Source organism: Salmo salar, chromosome 07 (assembly GCF_965601325.2).
Source record: "Salmo salar chromosome 07, fSalSal1, whole genome shotgun sequence".
Lineage (NCBI taxonomy): Eukaryota > Metazoa > Chordata > Actinopteri > Salmoniformes > Salmonidae > Salmo > Salmo salar.
In genome coordinates, this window is record NC_138297.1 from 40,027,170 (window position 1) to 40,050,843 (window position 23,674).

Genomic DNA, 23,674 nt, shown 5'->3' on the forward strand with positions numbered 1-23,674 from the left:
ACTGGGAGCTGGCTGGCTACGCTCTGAAGGCACAACTAGTACTCTATAATAGTTTGATTTACTATAAGAGCTTGAATAGAGAGCTAAGCATCACGGCTCTCTGTCTAATCTCTTTATCAGAGAGCAGAGTGAGGGAAAGTAGTGGCACCATTACTGCCAAATGTGCACATATACACGTGAACACACGAATGCAAGCAAGCACACACTCACACACACACATGCACACACACACTTACTGCCAAAGACAAGAAAATAATTGCTTCCTCGCCTTGCCACATAACCATGAGAAAAGATCGGTATTCGATGAGAAACAGTTTCCTGGAAAAATAACACGAGGCCGAGTTACACGCCTGTCATTCCTCCATGTTTCAACACCAAGGAAGATCTGCGCTAAATTAATGAGTGTAAGTGAACGAGAGAAAGGACGAGCAGTTCTCAGAGTGGATAATGAACATTACCCTCATAGCTGTGTGTAGGTGAAGTGTCTGCTGAATGACCATAGAAGTCTAGTGGATGTTGTAGTAGATGTTGTAGCCAGCACCCCATTGACAGGCCAGGCCAGCAGATCAATGGCTCTCAGGGTGAAGGGTCAATGGTATACAGTACTGGCCTCCTAAGTAGACACTCAGACACTCTGGTTATGTTCCAAATGGCACCCTATTTAACACACTACTTTCGACCAATGTAGGGCTCTGGTCAAAAGTAGTGCAGTGCACTACATAGGGAATAGGCTGACACTCTCCGTGTCAGCCTAGTGACACTGTATGATTAATGAGACGAGGGGTGAAGCCACTCCATTGGCACGCAGAGCGGCACATTAACAGTGACGCATGCATGCGCACACACACACATGCACACACACACTCAATGAAACCCCACTCGATACTTGGCTTGGCACACCAGGCCTCTCTTTACGCATTGGCAGCAACACACACTCAGCAGCAGTGGACTGGAAAAGAGTTGGGTGTGTGTATGTGTATGTTTATGCCCAGGGGGAACGGGAGGGCTGTGTTTGGGCAGGTACAATATAATATCCTCTTTACAGTTACCTTTAGAACAGAAACACAAATACATAACTGAGCTCAGGTGCATCCGGTTTCCATTGATCATCCTTGAGATGTTTCTACAACTTCACTGGAGTCCACCTGTGGTAATTTCAATTGATTGGACATGATTTGGAAAGGCACACACCTGTCTATATAAGGTCCCACAGTTGACAGTGCATGTCAGAGAAAAAAAACAAGCCATGAGGTCGAAGGAATTGTCCGTAGAGTGCCAAGACCGGCTTGTGTCGAGGTACAGATCTGGAGAAGGGTATCAAAAAATGTCTGCCGCATTGAAGGTCCCCAAGAACACAGCGGCCTCCATCATTCTTAAATGGAAGAAGTTTGGAACCACCAAGACTCTTCCTAGACCTGGCCGCCCGGCCAAACTGAGCAATCGGGGGCAAACTGAGCAATCCAGAGTTCCTATGTGGAGATGTGAGAACCTTCCAGAAGGATAACCCTCTCTGCAGCACTCCACCAATCAGGGCTTTATGGTAGAGTGGCCAGACAGAAGCCTCTCCTCAGTAAAAGGCACATGACAGCCCGCTTGGAGTTTGCCAAATGGCGCCTAAAGGACTCTTGGACCATGTGAAACAAGATGATCTGGTCTGATGAAACCAAGACTGAACTCTTTGGCCTGAATGCAAAGCGTCACGTCTGGGGAAAACCAGGCACCGCTCATCACCTGGCCAATACCATCCCTACGGTGAAGCACGGTGGTGGCAGCATCATTTGGGTCAAGTCTCTGAATGTCCTTGATTGACCCAGCCAGAGCCCGGAACCCGATCGAACATCTCTTGAGAGACCTGAAAATACCTGTGTGGCGACGCTCCCCATCCAACCTGACAAAGCTTGAGAGGATCTGCAGAGAAGAATGGGAGAAACTCCCCAAATACAGGTGTGCCAAGCTTGTTGCGTCATACCGAAGACTCGAGTCTGTAATTGCTGTAGAGGGCATTTAGGCCACACAAGGTGGATGCCACAGGAAATTCGAGGCCCGGTGAGAATATTATCAAGTGTGTGCAGCCTGCACAAGAAACAAAGCAGAGCTCATGCCTTTCATGAGACTTTTTTCAAATCATTATCAGAGTCGTATCAAAACAAACAGCTCAACGTTTTAATCACAGCTAAAGTTGAATAAATAACTCTAAATTAAGCATATAGGAGGATCTGCTTCTTTGTTAACTGCTCAACACAGAATAGCCGCATATGCGCACACAGAAATCATTTGGAGAAAATGTCCTTTCAATTTTATTTAGCTATGTTACATAGCACCGTCATACTATAAAACAATGCCACAGAATTCTAAGCAAATCTTGTCTGCTAAATGAATTAGTGTAGCCCACAGCCATATGGCATAGCCAGAACAGGACCGAACATAAGGACAACTCAGAGTATGCTATTCTGTTCTTCTGAAATAGACTACATTTTCCTTATATCATGTTTCTTTAGACCTGCCTAAAATAAATCATAGATTTATTGTGAAGGTGTAGGCTATATTAAATGGATTTATTAGACTTTTTAAAATGTAGTTGTTGCAAAGGTCGTAGGCTATGCGTGGAAGCCAGGAGATGCTAAATGTGTTTATGTTAATTAAAGTGTAATTTACTGTGAAACCAGCAGTTATTTGCTTGACAATCACCGGGTGTTAAAATTTCATGACCAGCACAGCCCTACTCAGGACGTTATATAATTAAGCAATAAGGCCCAAGGAGGTGTGGTATATGGCCAATATACCACGGCAAACGGTTGTTCTTATGCACAACGCAATGCGGAGTGCCTGGATACAGCCCTTAGCCATGGTATATTGGCCATATACCACAAACCCCAAAGGTGCCTTGTTGCTATTATAAACTGGTTACCAACATAATTAGAGCAGTAAATAAGTAATTTTGCATCATACCAGGGATTTTTCTGGCATTGAAATTCTTCGGTGGGTCGACTAAGTCCAAACAGTGTAAAAATGTTTTTTATAAAAAAATATGTTTTATAATAAAAGCACTTCTAAAATTCAGCATCGGCGACGGGCCGACCACGCCCATTGCCACGCCCCCTTATTACACCCACCACCTAAGCCCCTTTTTAATCCAGAACAAACTCTGCTTTCCGTGGTATATTTAAGCAGTAAGGCATGAGGGCGTGAGGTATATTGGCCATATACCACAGACCCTGAGGGGCCTCATTGCTATACTAAGAGCAGTAAAAATAAATGTTTTGTCATACCCGTGGTATATGGTCTGATATTCCATGACCGTCAGCCAATCAGCATTCAGGACTCGAACCACCCAGTTTATAGTTAAGCAATAAGGCCCGAGGAGGTGTGGTATATGGCCAATATACCACAACTAAGGGCTGTTCTTTGCTCGACGCAACGCGGATACAGCCATTAGCCGTGGTAAATTGGTCATATACTGTACTACAAACCCCCAAGGTGCCTTATTGCTATTATAAACTGGTTACCAATGTAATTAGAACAGTAAAAAGTTTTGTTTTGTCATACCCGTGATATACCACGGCTTTCAGCCAATCAGTATTCAGGGCTCAAACCACCCAGTTCATAATGTCTACTATACCACGGCTTTCAGCCAATCAGCATCCAGGACCCAAACTACCCGGTTTATAATATACAGTACATGTATGGTAAATTCAGAGGTGATATATATGTATTGCAGCAGGTGATATACATTATGCAGGTATGCAATTTATAATGAGAACACACCTCCGTCTCTGGCACAGTGCCATTCTCCCCCGGGACCTGGCAGGTGTCTACCTGTACCTGGGTGCCCCCTGGGGTCTCATGGTAACCACAGACATCCCTCTTTCCTGTCTAGTACCCTTAAAGGGGCAATCAGCTGTTGAAACAATAACAAAGCTGCCACCCCGTCACTGATTTGGTAAGTAGCTGAGGGTTGAGGCTGGAGAAATGTAACCAATCTCAAATGCAGATTGCCCCTTTAAATGCATGTGCTGGTTCTTCACTTCTGAACCACTTTGTTGAGTTAGCCAATGTGAGTGGTGGTGGCAGCAGGCTACTGTATTAGCACACCAGACTTTCTTCAACAGAAGCTAGTAGTTAGTAAAACCACACAGAGTGGAGGATATGTAGTCAGTCTCACCTTTGTGTTCCCCTATGTCCTCAGCCATGCAGGGCCGGGAATGCAGGTGTTTTATCACTAGAGTGTGTAATTGCATGGTATGTTCTAATCTAGAGAAAAAAGAGAAAAAGAGAGATAGACCGAGAGAGGAGAGAAAGAAAGATGGAGAGGAACAGATGCAGGTCCAGATGTTGTATATGGGGGTCCACACCGAACGGTGAAGGGTCTGCAGCAGATGTGCTCGAAACTCACTTCACACTCACACACACTGAAATCCCAGGATAGGGGTCCGATATGTGTCTGACGTATTGACGCATGCGCAGGGGCAACTGCTCGGCCTGCGACCGCAAGGCACTACGGAGGGTAGTGCGTACGGCACAGGACATCACTGGGGCCAAGCTTCCTGCCATCTAGGACCTCTATACCAGGCGGTGTCAGAGGAAGGCTATAAAAATTGTCAAAGACTCCAACCACTCTAGACTGTTCTCTCTGCTACTGCACGGCAAGCGGTACCGGAGTGCCAAATCTAGGTCCAAAAGGGCCTTTCAACAGCTTTTACCCCCATGCCATAAGACTCCTGAACAGCTAATCAAATGGCTATTCCCCCCCCCCCCCCTTACGCTGCTGCTAATCTCTGTTTATTATCTATGCATAGTCACTTTAACTCTACCTACATGTACATATTACCTCAATCACCTGGACTAACCGGCACATTGACTCTGAACCGGTACCCCCTGTAGCCTTCGCTATTGTTATTTTACTGCTGCTCTTTAACTATTTGTTAAATTTATTTCTTATTTTTGTACTTATCTATTTTTTACTTAACACATATTTTTATTAAAACTGCATTGTTGGTTAAGGGATTGTAAGTAAGCATTTCACTGTACTGTCTACACCTGTTGTATTTGGCGCAAATACAATTTGATTTGAAACATTACCATTTACCCAGCTATCGGCTGGTCACAAGTGTCTCACACACACACGCACACACAGAGGAAACTTCCCCAATACAGCTCCAAGACATACATACAGTAGACATTTGACTAAGTCCTGTGTGAAATAATGTTGCCCTTTATATGGAATGGGGCTTTCAGTGACACTGACTGTTATTCAGCATACCGACAGATAGATCTGTATGTATGGGAGAAATGTATCAAGTTGCACCAGAGTTTTACGCAGAAATGAAGGCCTAGGCCCTATACAGTTTCAGTTTCAACAGAGTTTCTGATCCCCCGACTAAAAGTGGACTTGGCTCACAGACAGGGCCCCCTGGGAGTCTCCAGTTTACCCCCTTTCCTTCTCTCTTTCTCCCCCTCTTTCTTTCTCTCGCTCTCTGGGGTGTTGACAATTCTGCCGTTCATCTCCTAGCTCGTCTCTGGGGACGATAGCCTAGCTGGTGCCATAGCAACACACTTGATCCATACGGCGACTGACAAAGAGGAGAAGGTCAGAGAACACAAGCAACAAGTACACACACAGACAGACGCACACACAAACGCACGCACAAACGCACGCACACACACACTCACTCTCTCTTCTCACCGCCTCTTTGAGTGTGTGAACCAACTAACTCTCGCTCTGTGTACTTGTTTTCAGCTCTAACACAAGTCAGTACAGGCAAACATGTTATGGCCTCACGTTTTTTTTTACACTTTAGTCATTTAGCAGACAATCTTATCCATTGCGACTTACAGTTAGTGCATTGATCTTAAGATAACTAGGTGGGACAACCACATATGTCAGTCATAGTAAGTACATTTCCCTCAAAGTTGCTTTCAGCAAAGTCAGTGGTACTAGAGGGGAAAAGTCAAGTGTGAGTGTTAGTTTGCGAAAGTTTCAAAAAATGTTTTACCACTCAGTGTGCCCTGCAGCACAGTATGTAGGGTATAAGATTACTGACAGAGCTGACAACACAGAAAACACTGCAGTAACTACCCCAAAACAGCCCTAGGACTGAACACTGACTAACTAACATTATATTTTCATCCTTAGACCTATGTATGTCTGACACACATATGACAACTTTACTACCCGGGAGGGAGGCTAAGGTCAGTGGTGGATGTATCAGATTACAAACAAAAGAGGAAAAACAACTGTGCTAATGTCACAACTGGAATCTTTCCAGGCGTACATTTTGAGTCACAAGGCAGTGTTAGGGCCGTGGAGTGGGAGGGTGTGTGTGATGTCGAGAGTGTGTGTGTGTGTATCAGTCTTCCTCCGCTGTGTCACAATGGGGAAACCCTGGACTTCATATTGGACGGGAACCTCTTCAACATTAGGAAGCTCCAAGCTACCACAAAGCTCAAAATCTGAACACGTACGCCGATGATCGCGTTCTTGTGGCACATGCCCCAGAAGCTTTTACAAGCCACCCTCACAGCAGCTGTGAGAGAATACAGCAGAATCGGGCTGTCTGTTAACATCTCAAAAACAGAGGTCCAATGTCAGTGGTCATCTGATCCTCTGCCTGAAATACCCGCGTTCTCCATCTCCGATTCCTCACTTGCCATTGTACCACACTTTAAAAATCCTGGAAGCATCCTCTCAGAAGACCGCAACATCGACCAGGATATCCAGAATCGGGTCAAACAGGCCTCACCCTCCTTTGGACGGCTAAGGAAGAGGGTTTTTAACAACCTAAACCTACACACCAAAGTGGCAGTGTGTATCTACACTCCTTTATGGATGTGAAACATTGACAGTCTACAGCCGACACGTAAAAAAACTTTCACATAAAATGCCTACAATGCATTTTGAAAGTGACCTGGCAGGACCGTGTTCCACACGCAGAGATCCTACAGAGAACCAACTGCAGGAGCATTGAGGCATCCGTCACACACCACCAGCTTAGATGGCTCGGCGATGCCGTCCGGATGCCAGAGGATCGACAGTGAAGACATACGACCATGCCTGTACCAGCATCAACGGGACAGGCCTTTGTGTAACTCTGTCTGTGGCAGATCGTGTGCATCCCGCATCGGATTATACAGTCATCAGCAAACCCACAAGCAGTAGTGGAAGTCATCATCGCATACGCATCAAGTAAGTAAGTGTGTGAGTCAGGCCCACGCTGTAGGAAGTTACAAGCGGAGGAGAGGAAAGGGTGAGCGGGGGTATTTTCATAATGAAGGAAGTCAGGAGCGAAGGCTCTGATTTGACTTGGGTTTCACTGAGGAAATGCAATCGCCAATCTCTTGCCCTCTCTTTCTCTGTCTCCCTCTCATTCCAACTTCCAGAATTTTTTAAAAAGCTGTCTCTCCTGCCATCCTTTTCTTTGTGTGCTCCTACGAAGGGGGGGAAAGGCAAATGTTCAATGTGTGTGTGTGTGTGCGCGCATGCATGGTGTGTGTATGCGTGTGTTTGGTCTGGTGTGTATGTGTGCCTGTCTTGTGTTGGGTTGGGTGTCCATGTACGTCCCCATGTGTTCTTTGACCATTACCTCACCTACCCTCTGGCACTGTAAACCTAGAGCTGTCAATTATTCAGACACGCATGCATGCATGCATGCATGCGCGCACACACACACACACACACACACACACACACACACACACACACACACACACACACACACACACACACACACACACACACACCACACACACACACACACACACACACACACACACACACACACACACACACACACACACACACACACACACACCCACAACCACACACTAGAGCTAAATCTAAAATGATCGACAATGACCATACAAATCACTTATCGCAGGCATTTTGCTGATATTGTAGCTTATACTAGAAAAGGTTTGAAATGAAATAAGTTTGCCAATATGCGTGACTGTTAATGGGAAAACTAGTCGTCGTGGGTGAAAGGATAATAAATCAAACTGTGGACGACATTATAAACGTATCTTTCTTTTTATCGTTATCACATCAATTCAGGCAAATTTTTAACACACACACAGATACACACACCCTGAGGATATACAATGGGTAACAATGTTGCTCTCTCTCCCACAGGACATGAGGCGGACGTTCAACCCTATATGTTACCCTGATGCCTTCTCTATAACACACACACACATATATCAGTGTTCTGCTCTTTCTCTGGGCGATGCCAGATGGACAGCAGCATTGTCCTCTGAATATCTTGAGCCGGACAAATGATATGCTGAGGAATAGGAAACCTTCAAATATGGAGTCTCTATCATACGAATCCCGTGAGCGGTTATTGAAATCTAAAGCTAGTTGGAATATCTGTGAGATTACTATCTTACTACAAAGTCCCCACTATAGGTGTGAAAGGTTACTGTTATACATGTTTTATACATGCCTAGGAGTATTGAAAGCATCAAACACCTATAAGAATGTCTGGCAGTGAATGCTGTTACACATTAACACAGCTTATGAGTAAGAGAAATGGACAGAGTGAGTAAGGGAGGAAAGGGACAAAGAGAGAGAGGGGGGGGGGGGTGGGAGGTTAAAAGACAGAGACAGGAGCCAGGTGTTTACAGCACTAATAATAAATCCCTTCGTAGCACTCTCACCCTCCCTAGTTCTATATCTCCGGGCCACGTTCTCCCTCTCTCTCTATCATTGAGTCATGCTACATGAGCTGCGTGGAATCTCTGGCTCCCTCATTGGCAAACAGCAATTGGTCTGGAATAGGACACAGGTATTACATCAGGAGTCTTCAGCCATTTCTTGCACAGGGACCCCCCTCAGGCAAACCGGCAACATAAACATCCCTTTCTCAGGACCCTGTCTTTCAAAGATAATTTGTAAAATCCAAATAACTTCCCAGATCTTCATTGTAAAGGGTTTAAACATTGTTTCCCATGCTTGTTCAATGAATCATAAACAATTAATGAACATGCACCTGTGGAACAGTCGTTAAGACACTAACAGCTTACAGACGGTAGGCAATCAAGGTCACAGTTATGAAAACTTAGGACACTAAAGAGGCCTTTCTACTGACTCTGAAAAACACCAAAAGAAAGATGCCCATGGTCCCTGCCCATCTGCATGAACGTGCCTTAGGCATGAGGACTGCAGATGTGGCCAGGGCAATAAATTGCAATGTCCGCACTGTGAGGCTCCTAAGACAGAGCTACAGGGAGACAGGACGGACAGCTGATCGTCCTCACAGTGGCAGATCACGTGTAACAACACCTGCACAGGATCGGTACATCCGAACATCATACAGTACCTGCGGGACAGGTACAGGATGGCAACAACAACTGCCCGAGTTACACCAGGAACGCACAATCCCTCCATCAGTGCTCAGACTGTCCGCAACAGGCTGAGAGAGGCTGGACTCAGGGCTTGTAGGTTTGTAAGGCAGGTCCTCATCAGACATCACCGGCAACAGCGTCGCCTATGGGCACAAACCCACCATCGCTGGACCAGACAGGACTGGCAAAAAGTGTTCTTCAACGGTGAGTCGCGGTTTTGTCTCACCAGGGGTGACGATAAACGCGAATCGTTTATCGTCAAAGGAATGAGAGATACACCAAGACCTGTACTCTGGAGTGGGATCGATTTGGAGGTGGAGGGTCCGTCATGGTCTGGGCCGGTGTGTCACAGCATCATCGGACTGAGCTTGTTGTCATTGCAGGCAATCTCAATGCTGTGCGTTACAGGGAAGACATCCTCCTCCCTCATGTGGTACCCTTCCTGCAGGCTCATCCTGACATGACACTCCAGCATGACAATGCCACTAGCCATACTGCTCGTTCTGTGTGTGACTTCCTGCAAGACAGGAATGTCAGTGTTCTGCCATGGCCAGCGAAGAGCCCGGATCTCAATCCCATTGAGCATGTCTGGGACCTGTTGGATCGGAGGGTGAGGGATAGGGCCATTCCCCCAGAAATGTCCGGGAACTTGCAGGTGCCTTGGTGGAAGAGTGGGGTAACATCTCTCAGCAAGAACTTGCAAATCTGGTGCAGTCCATGAGGAGGAGATGCACTGCAGTACTTAATGCAGCTGGTGGCCACACCAGATACTGACTGTTACTTTTGATTTTGACCCCCCCTTTGTTCAGGGACACATTATTCCATTTCTGTTAGTCACATGTCTGTGGAACTTGTTTAGTTTATGTCTCAGTTGTTGAATCTTGTTATGTTCACGCAAATATTTACACATGTTAAATTTGCTGAAAATAAACGCCGTTGACAGTGAGAGGACGTTTCATTTTTTGCTGAGTTTATGTTAGCAAACAAAAAAATGTCACGTCTTGTCTTATCATCAAGTGAATGGTAAGGAGAAGTAATCAACATTTTAAAATGAATAGATTTGCCAGCTGCACTTTCTCAAAGCCTAGGTCAGATACTCCAGAGAGTGCAATTAGCTCCAATGAGTGTAAATTGCTCAATATTAGGAGTTGAGAAATAAAGTTGGAAAGGTACTATCCTCTTTTCTACTGTTGTAACGCCCTGGCCATAGAGAGGGTTTTTTGTTCTCTATTTTTGGTTAGGCCAGGGTGTGACATGGGTGAGCGTTCTAGGTTTCTTTTTCTATGTTGGTGGTTTTCTTTGTTTCGGGCCGTGTATGGCTCTCGATCTGGAACAGGTGTAGATCGTTGTTGCTGATTGAGAGTCATACATAGGCAGCCTGTTTTTCCTTTGGGGTTTGTGGGTGAATGTTTTCTGTCTAGGTTTGTTAATCCTGACAGGACTGTTTGGCTGTCATTCCTTGTCGTGTTTTCTTTTTGTATAGTGTTCATTTGTTTATTAAAATCCTTAATATGAACACATCCTCCGCTGCACCTTGGTCTCATTCTGACGACGCCGGTTACCACTGTAGGTATGAAATTCAACATTAATGTATTCTGTTGTTGCTTGCGATATTCATAAAAACATAAAACATTTAACTGTCCCACTTTGTTGTATATACAAATCATTTTTGCGGCCCCCCCTGCAGTACCGTGGACCCCCGGTTGAACACCCCTGGATTAGAACACAGAGGGAGGGAGGTATGGAGAGAACAAGGGAGTGTGATAGACATAAAGAGACAGACAGAGGGAGAGATTGAGAAACAGAGACTGGGAGAGAGGGAAAGTAAAAGAGAGACAGAGGGAGGGAGAGAGGGATGGGAGGAAGAGGCAGTCATGAATGCAGGTGGAGACTGGCAGATTTATGACTCACTATCTAAACATCTGGGGTTTTCTACTACTGTAACTCACAAGTAGACACACACACACTACGCTTAGCTCATCATGTCCTGGTTTTATGCATACACCGTGCTGGAACCAATACAGCTGGAGAGGTTTGGAAGGTCCACGTTTTAATCCTTCACACAATCCCTTTAATGTAGCCATCTTTAATACATTAATCCCAATGAATCTCTCCTATTAGCAAGTCAATTATCCCAAACTATCCTTATTATCACTCAGAGGAAATCAAATTGATGAGATTAGCTGTTAAAGAGAGAGTACCATCCACACTGACAGAAAGCACCCAACTCCTAATCTTGCCAACATCAATTAGAGTTCCAGCCATTAAGCTTCAGTCCCTCGACATTTGAGTGACAGCTATCAAGATGCACACATAGCAGAGCGAGAGAGCAATGACGAGGTGTACATACAGTATCTGCACATATGTGACATAGTACGCAATTTTCCGGGACCGCGTTTGGCTTGTGAGAGCTACTGGCTAAAAAGTATACAAAAGCACCAGATAATGTCTTTAATCCTACTGCTCCTATTTGCTCCCTTGTCACACAACCAGCCCTATAAGAGAAAATATGTCAGTGGGGAAAGAGATCCCTCTCTGTGTGTCAGGCCCATTCTGACTGGTGATTGGCCGAAATCGGACACCTCACTTCACAATAAACACCTCCATTTGAACCCGTCCTCTGCTGAGCACTACAGCAGGTGCTTGCAGCTCATGGTGCTCAGCGCTCCTGCAAGATTCCCTGTAGGTGTTTGCGAGGCTGCAGCATAGAGAGATGTTGACGAACACAAACACGCAGGTTTAATGGGTGAGCATTGTGTTTTCAGTGAAGGAAAATGTAGTTACAGTGAAATGAATGGAAATCAAATGGAAATCCACCACAAGAAGTGAAGTAACTCTGTTAAAGAATGGAGTCTGTAAAGCAGGGATCATCAACTAGGTTCAGACGCGGGACGATTTTGAGGGGACGGTCGGGGGGCCGGAACATATTTACAAATAATTTGTAGACTGCAAATTGACCGCAAGAAGCCCAAACAGATATAATGTTTGATTAAAACATAATCATTTTAAACCTTGCTTACATTTGCACACAATCACGTGTCTCTCTATTATGTGTGGGAATTCTTGGGAACAAATATCTTAAATAAAAATCACTTGCATCTGACTGGTGTTTATCCAGTCTTTTATGTCCCGCCCCGCCCCATCAATTTTGTAATTTTTTTGTAATTTTTTTGCCCCAAAATAAACTTTGGGGGGCCAAATAAAACCACCCGCGGGCCGAATCCAGTTGGGGAACCCTGCTGTAAAGACATGCAAACCTGTGAGACACTCAACAACATGTTGGATAACACACTATGGACTAGAACCAAACTAACCATAGAACCACCGCAAGACTAGACCACAACTAAAGCCAGACCAGAGACCAAACTAGAGCCAGACTAACCCCAAGACTAGTACTACCACCAGTACTTGCAGTACTAAAACTAACACCAGTACTAGAGCTAAGACACTAGAGGCCATGCTACTGTACCTCCTTGTGTGTCAGCTCCAGCCAGGCAGTATAAAGAGGGACCCCCAGCACCCCACTGGACCCCAGCAGGTGCAGGCTGTCCTGGGTAGACCATGGGAGAGAGAGGGGTGTGTTAGATCCATTAAGATCTGCAACTAGTGTGGTGTGTGTGTGTGTGTGTGTGTGTGTGTGTGTGTGTGTGTGTGTGTGTGTGTGTGTGTGTGTGTGTGTGTGTGTGTGTGTGTGTGTGTGTGTGTGGACTACAGCACCAACAGTGGATCCTCTAGTCTAGGTGTAAGTGTGTGTGATTGTCTGTGTCTGCATGACAGGGAGTATGCATGTGTATGCATGTTAGAGAGAAATTGTTTCTGCTCATTTAGATCTCAGTGACTGGATTATTCTGTATGTTCTCGGTTCAGCACTAAAATGCTGAGCCGGATGAATAAAAAACATTATATCAGTTATAACTCCAGGTATATCAGCTAATATACTGAACCACAAATATTATCTCCCTACAAAACCAATGGCTATGGCAGATATGACTCCCATTTTAAAATACGCATTTTAACTCACTCAGAGTTTATGATCATGAGTCGAGCTGTGAGCAGTGAACAGAGCCTTCTTAACTGTTCTGAGGTGCTAGCACTGATGACAAATTCTGCCTTTGAGCTCTGGAGTAATGAGCGTCAAGACATACCAAAGAATAACAAGCTAGCTTCCTTTAAAACACTCCCCTAAGAGACATAGAGACTGGCTTTAACCTAGAAAACATAAATTTAACTCCTGAGACATTTAGGGAGCAGCAGAGCCCCCCCCCCCCCACACACAGGGGTCTCCACCTGGGTGTTGGAACTCATAACGCCCACCCCAGAGTCCAGTTATCTGTTGGGGGATAAATCTCACTGTGAGTAGATAGATCATCCCCACTACCACACTACCCCCCCCATCATCTCTCTGCACTGTTTGCATAGAAATTATCCTTCGTAGAGCAGAGACACACAGAGAAACAGAGACACTGTATCACACTGGCTGTCCTGGATAAAAATGCTTCCTGAATCACAAGCAAATCCCTCTGCCATAACACTAGCTGCTCTGTTCGGTGGAGCTAGCATGGCTGAATTAATAAGAGAAAACTGGTGGAGGGTGAGAGTGGAGAGAGAGAGCAGGCAAACACTGCGTTGTCCTGTGAGAATGACCCAGCAGGGGGTCCAGTGAGGCTAGACCTGTTTGGGTAGCCTGGTCCCAGATCTGCTAATACTGTGTATAGCCAACTCGCATGGTCACTGCTGTGCTACTACTTGTGGTTCTAGGACAGTGGTTCCCAACCAGGGGTACTAGGACCGTTGAGGGTACTTGGCTTATCCACAGGGGGTACTTGAGAAGACTCATGAGACCATAGACCTACTGGTAAAATGCACATGAGGGAGTACTTCAGGCGATTTACGCCAAAACTTAAGCCTGTTTGTATGCCCCAATAAATACTCAGATCAATGCAGAAACAGAGTGCTCCTTTTTCTTGAAAAAAGGAATTCCATGTGACAGTTGAGTCACGGTAATCTCCTCTTGTGCACTCTGGATATTGCATTGGTACTACCCAATTCACTAACAACCATCAGGTCTCTAATGGTCGAGTGCTCACTGCTCTATCGTCTCTCTCCCACTCTGACATCACATCAAACACTTATCATCAAAACAGTGTCATGCTTTTAAAACTCACCTCACTGTGAATGAATAATTTAAACAATGAAGTTCAACAACAGGTTGAAACTGAGTGGAAAACATGTTTGTTGTTTCAAAGCCCAACACAACAAAATGGACAGCGCTTTCTAAGGTGATGATTCATTCAAAACCTCCATATACATATTAGAGCTTAAGCATATGCATAGGCCTATATATATATATACACTGCTCAAAAAAATAAAGGGAACACTTAAACAACACATCCTAGATCTGAATGAAATAAATAATCTTATTAAAAACTGTTTTCTTTAGATAGTTGAATGTGCTGACAACAAAATCACACAAAAATAATCAATGGAAATCCAATTTATCAACCCATGGAGGTCTGGATTAAAGTGGAAAACCACACTACAGGCTGATCCAACTTTGATGTAATGTCCTTAAAACAAGTCAAAATGAGACTCAGTAGTGTGTGTGGCCTCCACGTGCCTGTTTGACCTCCCTACAACGCCTGGGCATGCTTCTGATGAGGTGGCGGATGGTCTCCTGAGGGATCTCCTCCCAGACCTGGACTAAAGCATCCGCCAACTCCTGGACAGTCTGTGGTGCAACGTGGCGTTGGTGGATGGAGCGAGACATGATGTCCCAGATGTGCTCAATTGGATTCAGGTCTGGGGAACGGGCGGGCCACTCCAGCCACATGAGGTCTAGCATTGTCTTGCATTAGGAGGAACCCAGGGCCAACCGTACCAGCATATGGTCTCACAAGGGGTCTGAGGATCTCATCTCGGTACCTAATGGCAGTCAGGCTACCACTGGCGAGCACATGGAGGGCTGTGCGGCCCCCCAAAGAAATGCCACCCCACACCATGACTGACCCACCGCCAAACCGGTCATGCTGGAGGATGTTGCAGGCAGCAAAACGTTCTCCACGGCGTCTCCAGACTCTGTCACGTCTGTCACGTGCTCAGTGTGAACCTGCTTTCATCTGTGAAGAGCACAGGGCGCCAGTGGCGAATTTGCCAATCTTGGTGTTCTCTGGCAAATGCCAAACGTCCTGCACGGTGTTGGGCTGTAAGCACAACCCCCACCTGTGGAGGTCAGGCCCTCATACCACCCTCATGGAGTCTGTTTCTGATCGTTTGAGCAGACACATGCACATTTGTGGCCTGCTGGAGGTCATTTTGCAGGGCTCTGGCAGTGCTTCTCCTGCTCCTCCTTGCACAAAGGCGGAGGTAGCGGTCCTGCTGCTGGGTTGTTGCCCTCCTACGGCCTCCTCCACGTCTCCTGATGTACTGGCCTGTCTCCTGGTAGCGCCTCCATGCTCTGGACACTACGCTGACAGACACAGCAAACCTTCTTGTCACAGCTCGCATTGATGTGCCATCCTGGATGGGCTGCACTACCTGAGCCACTTGTGTGGGTTGTAGACTCCGTCTAATGCTACCACTAGAGTGAAAGCACCGCCAGCATTCAAAAGTGACCAAAACATCAGCCAGGAAGCATAGGAACTGAGAAGTGGTCTGTGGTCCCCACCTGCAGAACCACTCCTTTATTGGGGGTGTCTTGCTAATTGCCTATAATTTCCACCTGTTGTCTATTCCATTTGCACAACAGCATGTGAAATTTATTGTCAATCAGTGTTGCTTCCTAAGTGGACAGTTTGATTTCACAGAAGTGTGATTGACTTGGAGTTACATTGTGTTGTTTAAGTGTTCCCTTTATTTTTTTGAGCAGTGTATATATATATATATATATATATATATTGCCTGCCGCATATTACGCACGGCAGAAAAACATATTTTTTAAATGACCTAGGCGATCCTGTTGGTTCATTGATTGTGCAGGGTTAGCCTACAATTATAGTGAATTTGTATTTGATTTTGAATAGCCTAGTAATAGGGCATTTTTTACATTATTATAATTAATAGGCTGACACATTACCTTTAGCTACAGAATATCTTACCACCATGCGTTTCCATCTCCTCCGCTCTCTCCTTCATTCCTTTCTCGAGTGTGCAGAGAGAGGGGCTGTCAACAGTTTAATGAAATGTTTCGTTGTGAAAACATGTTACTATTGATGTTCCCAAACTGAAGTCACTTTGTTTTCCAAATTAAGCACTGGGTAGCTGCAGGAACAGGTTTGGAGAGCCCATGGCATACAGAATTTGGGCAGAATATCCCCTGTCGCGTATCGAGAGGATACATGCTCCTCAAACAGTGGTTGATGGGTGGAGTGAAATAACAGGCAAAGACTACCTGGCATAATGGAGAAAAAAAAACCTTCTAAGGTTTGTATCATTTACAACTAAAGTTTCCAAATATCTCTAAAACTAGCCTATAGGACCTGTTTCAAATGATTACTTTTATGCTCAATATAGCCACTTCATATTGGCACTCGCTCTCGAATGGGAAAAATATCCTTTCTATTTTATTCAGCTAAATTTGATCATATTCTCCTTAGTATAAAACCATAACAATCTATAATAATGGCACGGGACATATAAGCATATCTTGTCTACTAAATGAACAAGCCTACAGCCTATGGCATGCATTAATAAATACCCATATCTATAAAAGCCATGTTATCAACATCTCCATCAGTCAGAGTATGAGTTTTAGGTGAGGGCTTCGATGCAGCAGTGTGATTAGGGCTAGCTATTACAGTGAGCTAGGCCTGTCTGTGTCTGGGAATGTGGCTAATAGAGCACCCTATACTGTAAAGTGTAAATAACATCATGTCCCCTAGACTACTCCGTCCAGACCACAACTATTAACAAGTCTGACACTAGGCCCAGACATTGACCCCTTTACAAATAAACACACAAATAAAGTACACAGACATACACAAATATGCACAAACACAGACACACACACTTGTCAACCTCTTGTCCTTATTAAACTTTCATCATTCAACATAGTGCCTAAAGTCATCCATCACAAGACAAAACCTGCCTGCCTAACTGTCACTGTTTCAACCAGTGGTCTACAACAGAAAAGAGATGAACAGAAATACACCACAGTGATTCAACCTACTTCCTTCCCAGACGATCATCCTTCTGAGAGATGACGTGACATCACTTGTAGAGGTCGACCGATTAATCGGAATGGCCAATTAATTAGGGCCGATTTCAAGTTTTCATAACAATCGGAAATCGGTATTTTTGGACGCCGATTTGACGGATTTAAAACAATTTTTTTACTCCTTTATTTAACTAGGCAAGTCAGTTAAGAACACATTCTTATTTTAAATGATGGCCTAGGAACGGTGGGGTAACTGCATTGTTCAGGGGCAGAATGACAGATTTTTACCTTGTCAGCTCGGGGATTCAATCTTGCAACCTTACGGTTAACTAGTCCAACGCTCTAACCACCTGCTTTACATTGCACTCCACGAGGCGCCTGCCTGTTACGCCAATGCAGTAAGAAGCCAAGGTAAGTTGCTAGCTAGCATGAAACTTATCTTATAAAAAACAATCAATCAATCATAATCACTAGTTAACTACACAAGGTTGATGATATTACTAGCTTATCTAGCCTGTCCTGCGTTGCATATAATCGCTTAGGTACACGTTGCTCCAACAAGTTGCTACATTGCACTCCACGAGGAGACTGCGTGGCAGGCTGACTACCTGTTATGCGAGTGCAGCAAGGAGCCAAGGTAAGGTGCTAGCTAGCATTAAACGTATCTTATAAAAAACAATCAATCTTAACATAATCACTAGTTAACTACACATGGTTGATGATATTACTAGTTTATCTAGCTTGTCCTGCGTTGCATAAAATCGATGCGGTGCCTGTTAATTTATCATTGAATCACAGCCTACTTCGCCAAACGGGTGATTTAACAAGCGCATTCACGAAGAACGCACTGTCATTGCACCAATGTGTACCTAACCATAAACATCAACTCCTTTCTTAAAATCAATATACAAGTATATATTTTTAAACCTGCATATTTAGTTAATATTGCCTGCTAACATGAATTTCTTTTAACTAGGGAAAATGTGTCACTTCTCATGCAACAGAGTCAGGGTATATGCAGCAGTTTGGGCCGCCTGGCTCGTTGCGAACTGTGAAGACCATTTCTTCCTAACAAAGACAGCCGACTTCGCCAAACGGTGGATGATTTAACAAAAGCGCATTTGCAAAAAAAGCACAATCGTTGCACGACTGTACCTAACCATAAACATCAATGCCTTTCTTAAAATCAGTACACAGAAGTATATATTTTTAAACCTGCATATTTAGCTCAAAGAAATCCAGGTTAGCAGGCAATATTAACCAGGTGAAATTGTGTCACTTCTCTTGCGTCAGGGTATATGCAACAGTTTGGGCCGCCTGGCTCGTTGCGAACTAATTTGCCAGCATTTTATGTAATTATGACATAACATTGAAGGTTGTGCAATGTAACAGGAATATTTAGACTTAGGGATGCCACCCGTTAGATAAAATACAGAACGGTTCCGTATTTCACTGAAAGGAAAAACGATTTGTTTTCGAGATTATAGTTTCCAGATTCGTATTTCTGTGTGTTTATTATATTATAATTAAGTCTATGATTTGATAGAGCAGTCTGACTGAGCGGTGGTAGGCAGCAGCAGGCTCGTAAGCATTCATTCAAACAGCACTTTCGTGCGTTTTGCCAGCAGCTCTTCGCTGTGCTTCAAGCATTGAGCTGTTTATGACTTCAAGCCTATCAACTCCCAAGATTAGGCTGGTGTAACCGATGTGAAATGGCTAGCTAGTTAGCAGGGTGCGCGCTAATAGCGTTTCAAACGTCACTCGCTCTGAGACTTGGAGTAGTTGTTCCCCTTGCTCTGCATGGGCAACGCTGCTTCGAGGGTGGCTGTTGTCGATGTGTTCCTGGTTCGAGCCCAGGTAGGAGCGAGGAGAGGGACGGAAGCTATACTGTTACACTGGCAATACTAAAGTGCCTATAAGGACATCCAATAGTCAAAGGTATATGAAATACAAATCGTATAGAGAGAAATAGTCCTATAATTCCTATAATAACTACAACCTAAAACTTCTTACCTGGGAATATTGAAGAAGATGTTGAAGATGAAGATGTTAAAAGGAACCACCAGCTTCCATATGTTCTCATGTTCTGAGCAAGGAACTTAAACGTTAGCTTTCTTACATGGCACATATTGCACTTTTACTTTCTTCTCCAACACTTTGTTTTTGCATTATTTAAGCCAAATTGAACATGTTTCATTATTTATTTGAGGCTAAATAGATTTTATTGATGTACTATATTAAGTTAAATAAGTGTTCATTCAGTATTGTTGTAATTGTCATTATCACCAAAAAAACGGACGATTAATCGGTATCGGCTTTTTTGGTCCTCCAATAATCGGTATCGGTGTTGAAAAATCATAATCGGTCGACCACTAATCACTTCCTGCTTCATAATCATCAAAACCTGAACAGTCCAAGAATATCCCTCTCTTTCTCTCTGTGTGTTTCCTGTTTAGCTCTGTGTGTGCGTGTGTGTGTGTGTGTGTGTATGTGTGTGTGTGTGTCTTGTGCCAACTCCACTTGCTGTCCTTGAGAAGTCGCTGCTCTACATCCAAAATAAAGTGGGAATTTCAAAAATGTCTCCTATTGTGTGAAATCTTCAATAGGGACGGCACCCCCGCCCTGCATGAGTCTACCCACCACACACACCACCGTAAATCACCTTGCACAATGCAAGTGTTTCTGTTACCATTGTGGCCCAATGCCCTCATAGCCCATCCCCTTGTGGCCTCTGAACTATGGTTTGGGGAGAAAGGGGAATGGGTGCATGCAGGGGCACCCCTACACCCTCGGTCCCTGACCCCATAACTCAGAGCTGACTGTTAGGGGCTGTTTGGGGTGACTGGGCCTCTCCACTCTGATTTGGACAACCCTTAATCTAATCGGTGCCTTGAGAAGCCTTGAATAGACCATACAAATATCATAGGCTGTGTCCCAAATGGCATTGCATTCCCTACAAAGTGCACTATGTTTGCCCAAGGCCCATAGAGCTCTGGTCAAAAGTAGTGCACTGTGTATGGAATAGGATGCCACGTGGAATGCAGACATAGAGAATCCCTTTATAAGTTCTCCAAGGCTCTGATATAGAAAGTGATAGGTCTTCTGAGCTTAGTCTGGCTTTAGATGAAGGCCTGGATCCTATCTGGACTGTCAGGGCCAGGTTTGGCTGTTCTAAATCTGACTGGGGTGAGGTATAACATAAGGTGACAGCGTGCCTGGTTGCTGTAGCCTCTTCCTAGATTTAAGGGATTTCAGCCAATTTGTGGACAGAAAGGTTATTATCGTGTTTTTATATCTATTCATTTTTCGATTTTTCTTAGAAATTCTGATTTGCTAATTTTTATTTGGTTTTAGTTGTATAAAAATATGTATATTTTCTTTTTATATTTGGTTTTAGTATTAGGGATAGAAAGCATGCGTGGGAGGCTAGTTTTTTGTGAAATGTTTTGTGTCACTTCTTGCAACTGGGGGCAGTAATACATAAGGAGATTTGTCAGGTCATAGGTGAGTTTTGGTTGAATTTTTAGGTCAATCTCATCGTGACTTGGATTTATCAAAATGAATAGCGTACAGACTGGAGCAAAAAAGAAGTTAGGAAACTTTCACTTGCGTATGTTTACACCAATTCAGAGCTTTTTAACTTTAGTAGTACATGTAAGAAGAAGCTAATTAGCTACCTAGCACAACTCTGATACAAAATAGTTATTCTCAAAGTTATATCAGTACATTCAAAGCAACCTAAACAATACAGCTATTTTATCAAGTAATGGACCTGAGGACAGTCAGACCTGTTCCCGAAAAGGCCTGTGGAAAAACAGACCCAAACATGCCCATTCAGAACCGAGAGTAGAAAGAGAGAGAGAAAGAAAGCAGCCATCTCCATCAATAAATGAGAGATATTGACCAAATGATCCGTGTCCTTAAAAACTGCCAATGACAAATAAAATAAAAAACAATTAGTTGTGTTTTGATGTGTAGCATATTCAAAACTTTACAGCCTATTGTTTTATTGATTATACCTTCCCTAAAACAATAATTGTCCATATTACGGTTAAGCTGTCTAAGATTCGAGCAATAAATGCATCAGGGCATTGCATGAATATGCAGTACATTCGGAATGTATTCAGACATTTTCCCTTTTTCCACATTGTTACATTAGTCTTATTCTAAAATGGATGAAATTATGAATTTTTCTCATCAATCTTCACACAATACCCCATAATGACAAAGTGAAAACAAGTTTTTTTAAATGTGTGCAAATGTACACTACCGTTCAAAAGTTTGGGGTCACTTAAGAAATGTTCTTGTTTTTTAAAGAAAATCACATATCTTGTCTATTAAAATAACATCACATTAATCAAAAATACAGTGTAGACATGTTGTAAATGACTATTGTAGCTGGAAACGGCAGATTTTTTAATGGAATATCTACATAGGCGTACAGAGTCCCATTATCTGCAACCATCACTCCTGTGTTCCAATGGCACGTTGTGTTAGCTAATCGAAGTTTATCATTTTAAAAGGCTAATTGATCATTAGAAAACCCTTTCGCAATTATGTTAGCACAGCTGAAAACTGTTGTTCTGGTTAAAGAATCAATAAAACTGGCCTTTAGTCCAGTTGAGTATCTAGAGCATCAGCATTGGTGGGTTCGATTACAGGCTCAAAATGGCCAGAAACAAAGTACTTTCTTCTGAAACTCGTCAGTCTATTCTTGTTCTGAGAAATGAAGGCTATTCCATGTGAGAAACTGCCAAGAAACTGAAGATCTCGTACAAAGCTTTGTACTACTCCCTTCACAGAACAGCACAAACTGGCTCTGACCAGAATAGAAAGAGGAGTGGGAGGCCCCGGTGCACAATTGAGAACAAGACAAGTACATTAGAGTGCCTTGTTTGAGAAACAGACGCCTCACAAGTCCTCAACTGGCAGCTAAATAGTACCAGTGCAGAGGCGACTCCGGGATGCTGGCCTTCTAGGCAGTGTTCCTCTGTCCAGTGTCTGTGTTTTTCTGCCCATCTTAATCTTTTCTTTTTATTGGCCAGTCTGAGATATGGCTTTTTCTTTGCAACTCTGCCTAGAAGGCCAGCATCCCGGAGTCGCCTCTTCACTGTTGACGTTGAGACTGGTGTTTTGTGGGTACTATTTAATGAAGCTGCCAGTTGAGGACTTGTGAGGCGTCTGGAAAGATTTCCACCGGTCTAATGTCCATTGCTCGTGTTTCTTACCCCAAGCAAGTCTCTTTTTCTTATTGGTGTCCTTTACTAGTGGTTTCTTTGCAGCAATTTGTCCATGAAGGCCTGATTCGCGCAGTCTCTTCTGAACAGTTGATGTTGAGATGTGTCTGTTACTTGAATTCTGTGAAGCATTCATTTGGGCTGCAATCTGAGGTGCACTTAACTCTAATGAACTTATCCTCTGCAGCAGAGGTAACTCTGGGTCTTCCTTTCCTGTGGCGGTCCTCATGAGAGTCAGTTTCATCATAGCACTTGATGGTTTTTGCGACCGTACTTGAGGAAACTTGCCTGAACTTCATGTCTTAACCTCTATGGGCTAGGCGGGACGAATTCGTCCCACCTACGTAACAGCCACTTGAAGCCTGTGGCGCGATTTTCAAAACCTTAAAAATCCTATTACTTCAATTTCTCAAACATATGACTATTTTACAGCTATTTAAAGACAAGACTCTCGTTAATCTAACCACACTGTCCGATTTCAAAAAGGCTTTACAACGAAAGCAAAACATTAGATTATGTCAGCAGAGTACCAAGCCAGAAATAATCAGACACCCATTTTTCAAGCTAGCATATAATGTCACATAAACCCAGAAGACAGCTAAATGCAGTACTAACCTTTGATGATCTTCATCAGATGACAACCCTAGGACATTATGTTATACAATACATGCATGTTTTGTTCAATCAAGTTCATATTTATATCAAAAACCAGCTTTTTACATTAGCATGTGACGTTCAGAACTAGCATACCCCCCGCAAACTTCCGGAGGAATTCGCTAACATTTTACTAAATTACTCACGATAAACGTTCACAAAAAGCATAACAATTATTTTAAGAATTATAGATACAGACCTCCTCTATGCACTCGATATGTCCGATTTTAAAATAGCTTTTTGGTGAAAGCACATTTTGCAATATTCTAAGTACATAGCCCAGGCATCACGG

General features: G+C 43.8%; 1 protein-coding gene across 6 annotated transcripts in view; it reads right to left on the bottom strand.

The window, feature by feature from the left end:
- The window catches only part of LOC106609112 (cadherin EGF LAG seven-pass G-type receptor 1), a 133,064-nt gene that overhangs the window by 35,831 nt on the left and 73,559 nt on the right, over positions 1–23,674 (bottom strand). For 5 of the 6 annotated variants that reach the window (XM_082977603.1, XM_082977606.1, XM_082977604.1 and 2 more), the window contains exon 8: positions 12,809–12,889. The exons of the other annotated variant lie outside the window; for it this stretch is intronic. In XM_082977603.1, the coding sequence (XP_082833729.1) occupies positions 12,809–12,889 (81 nt within the window). The remainder of the gene's footprint in view (positions 1–12,808; positions 12,890–23,674) is intronic. 6 annotated transcript variants of the gene reach the window in all.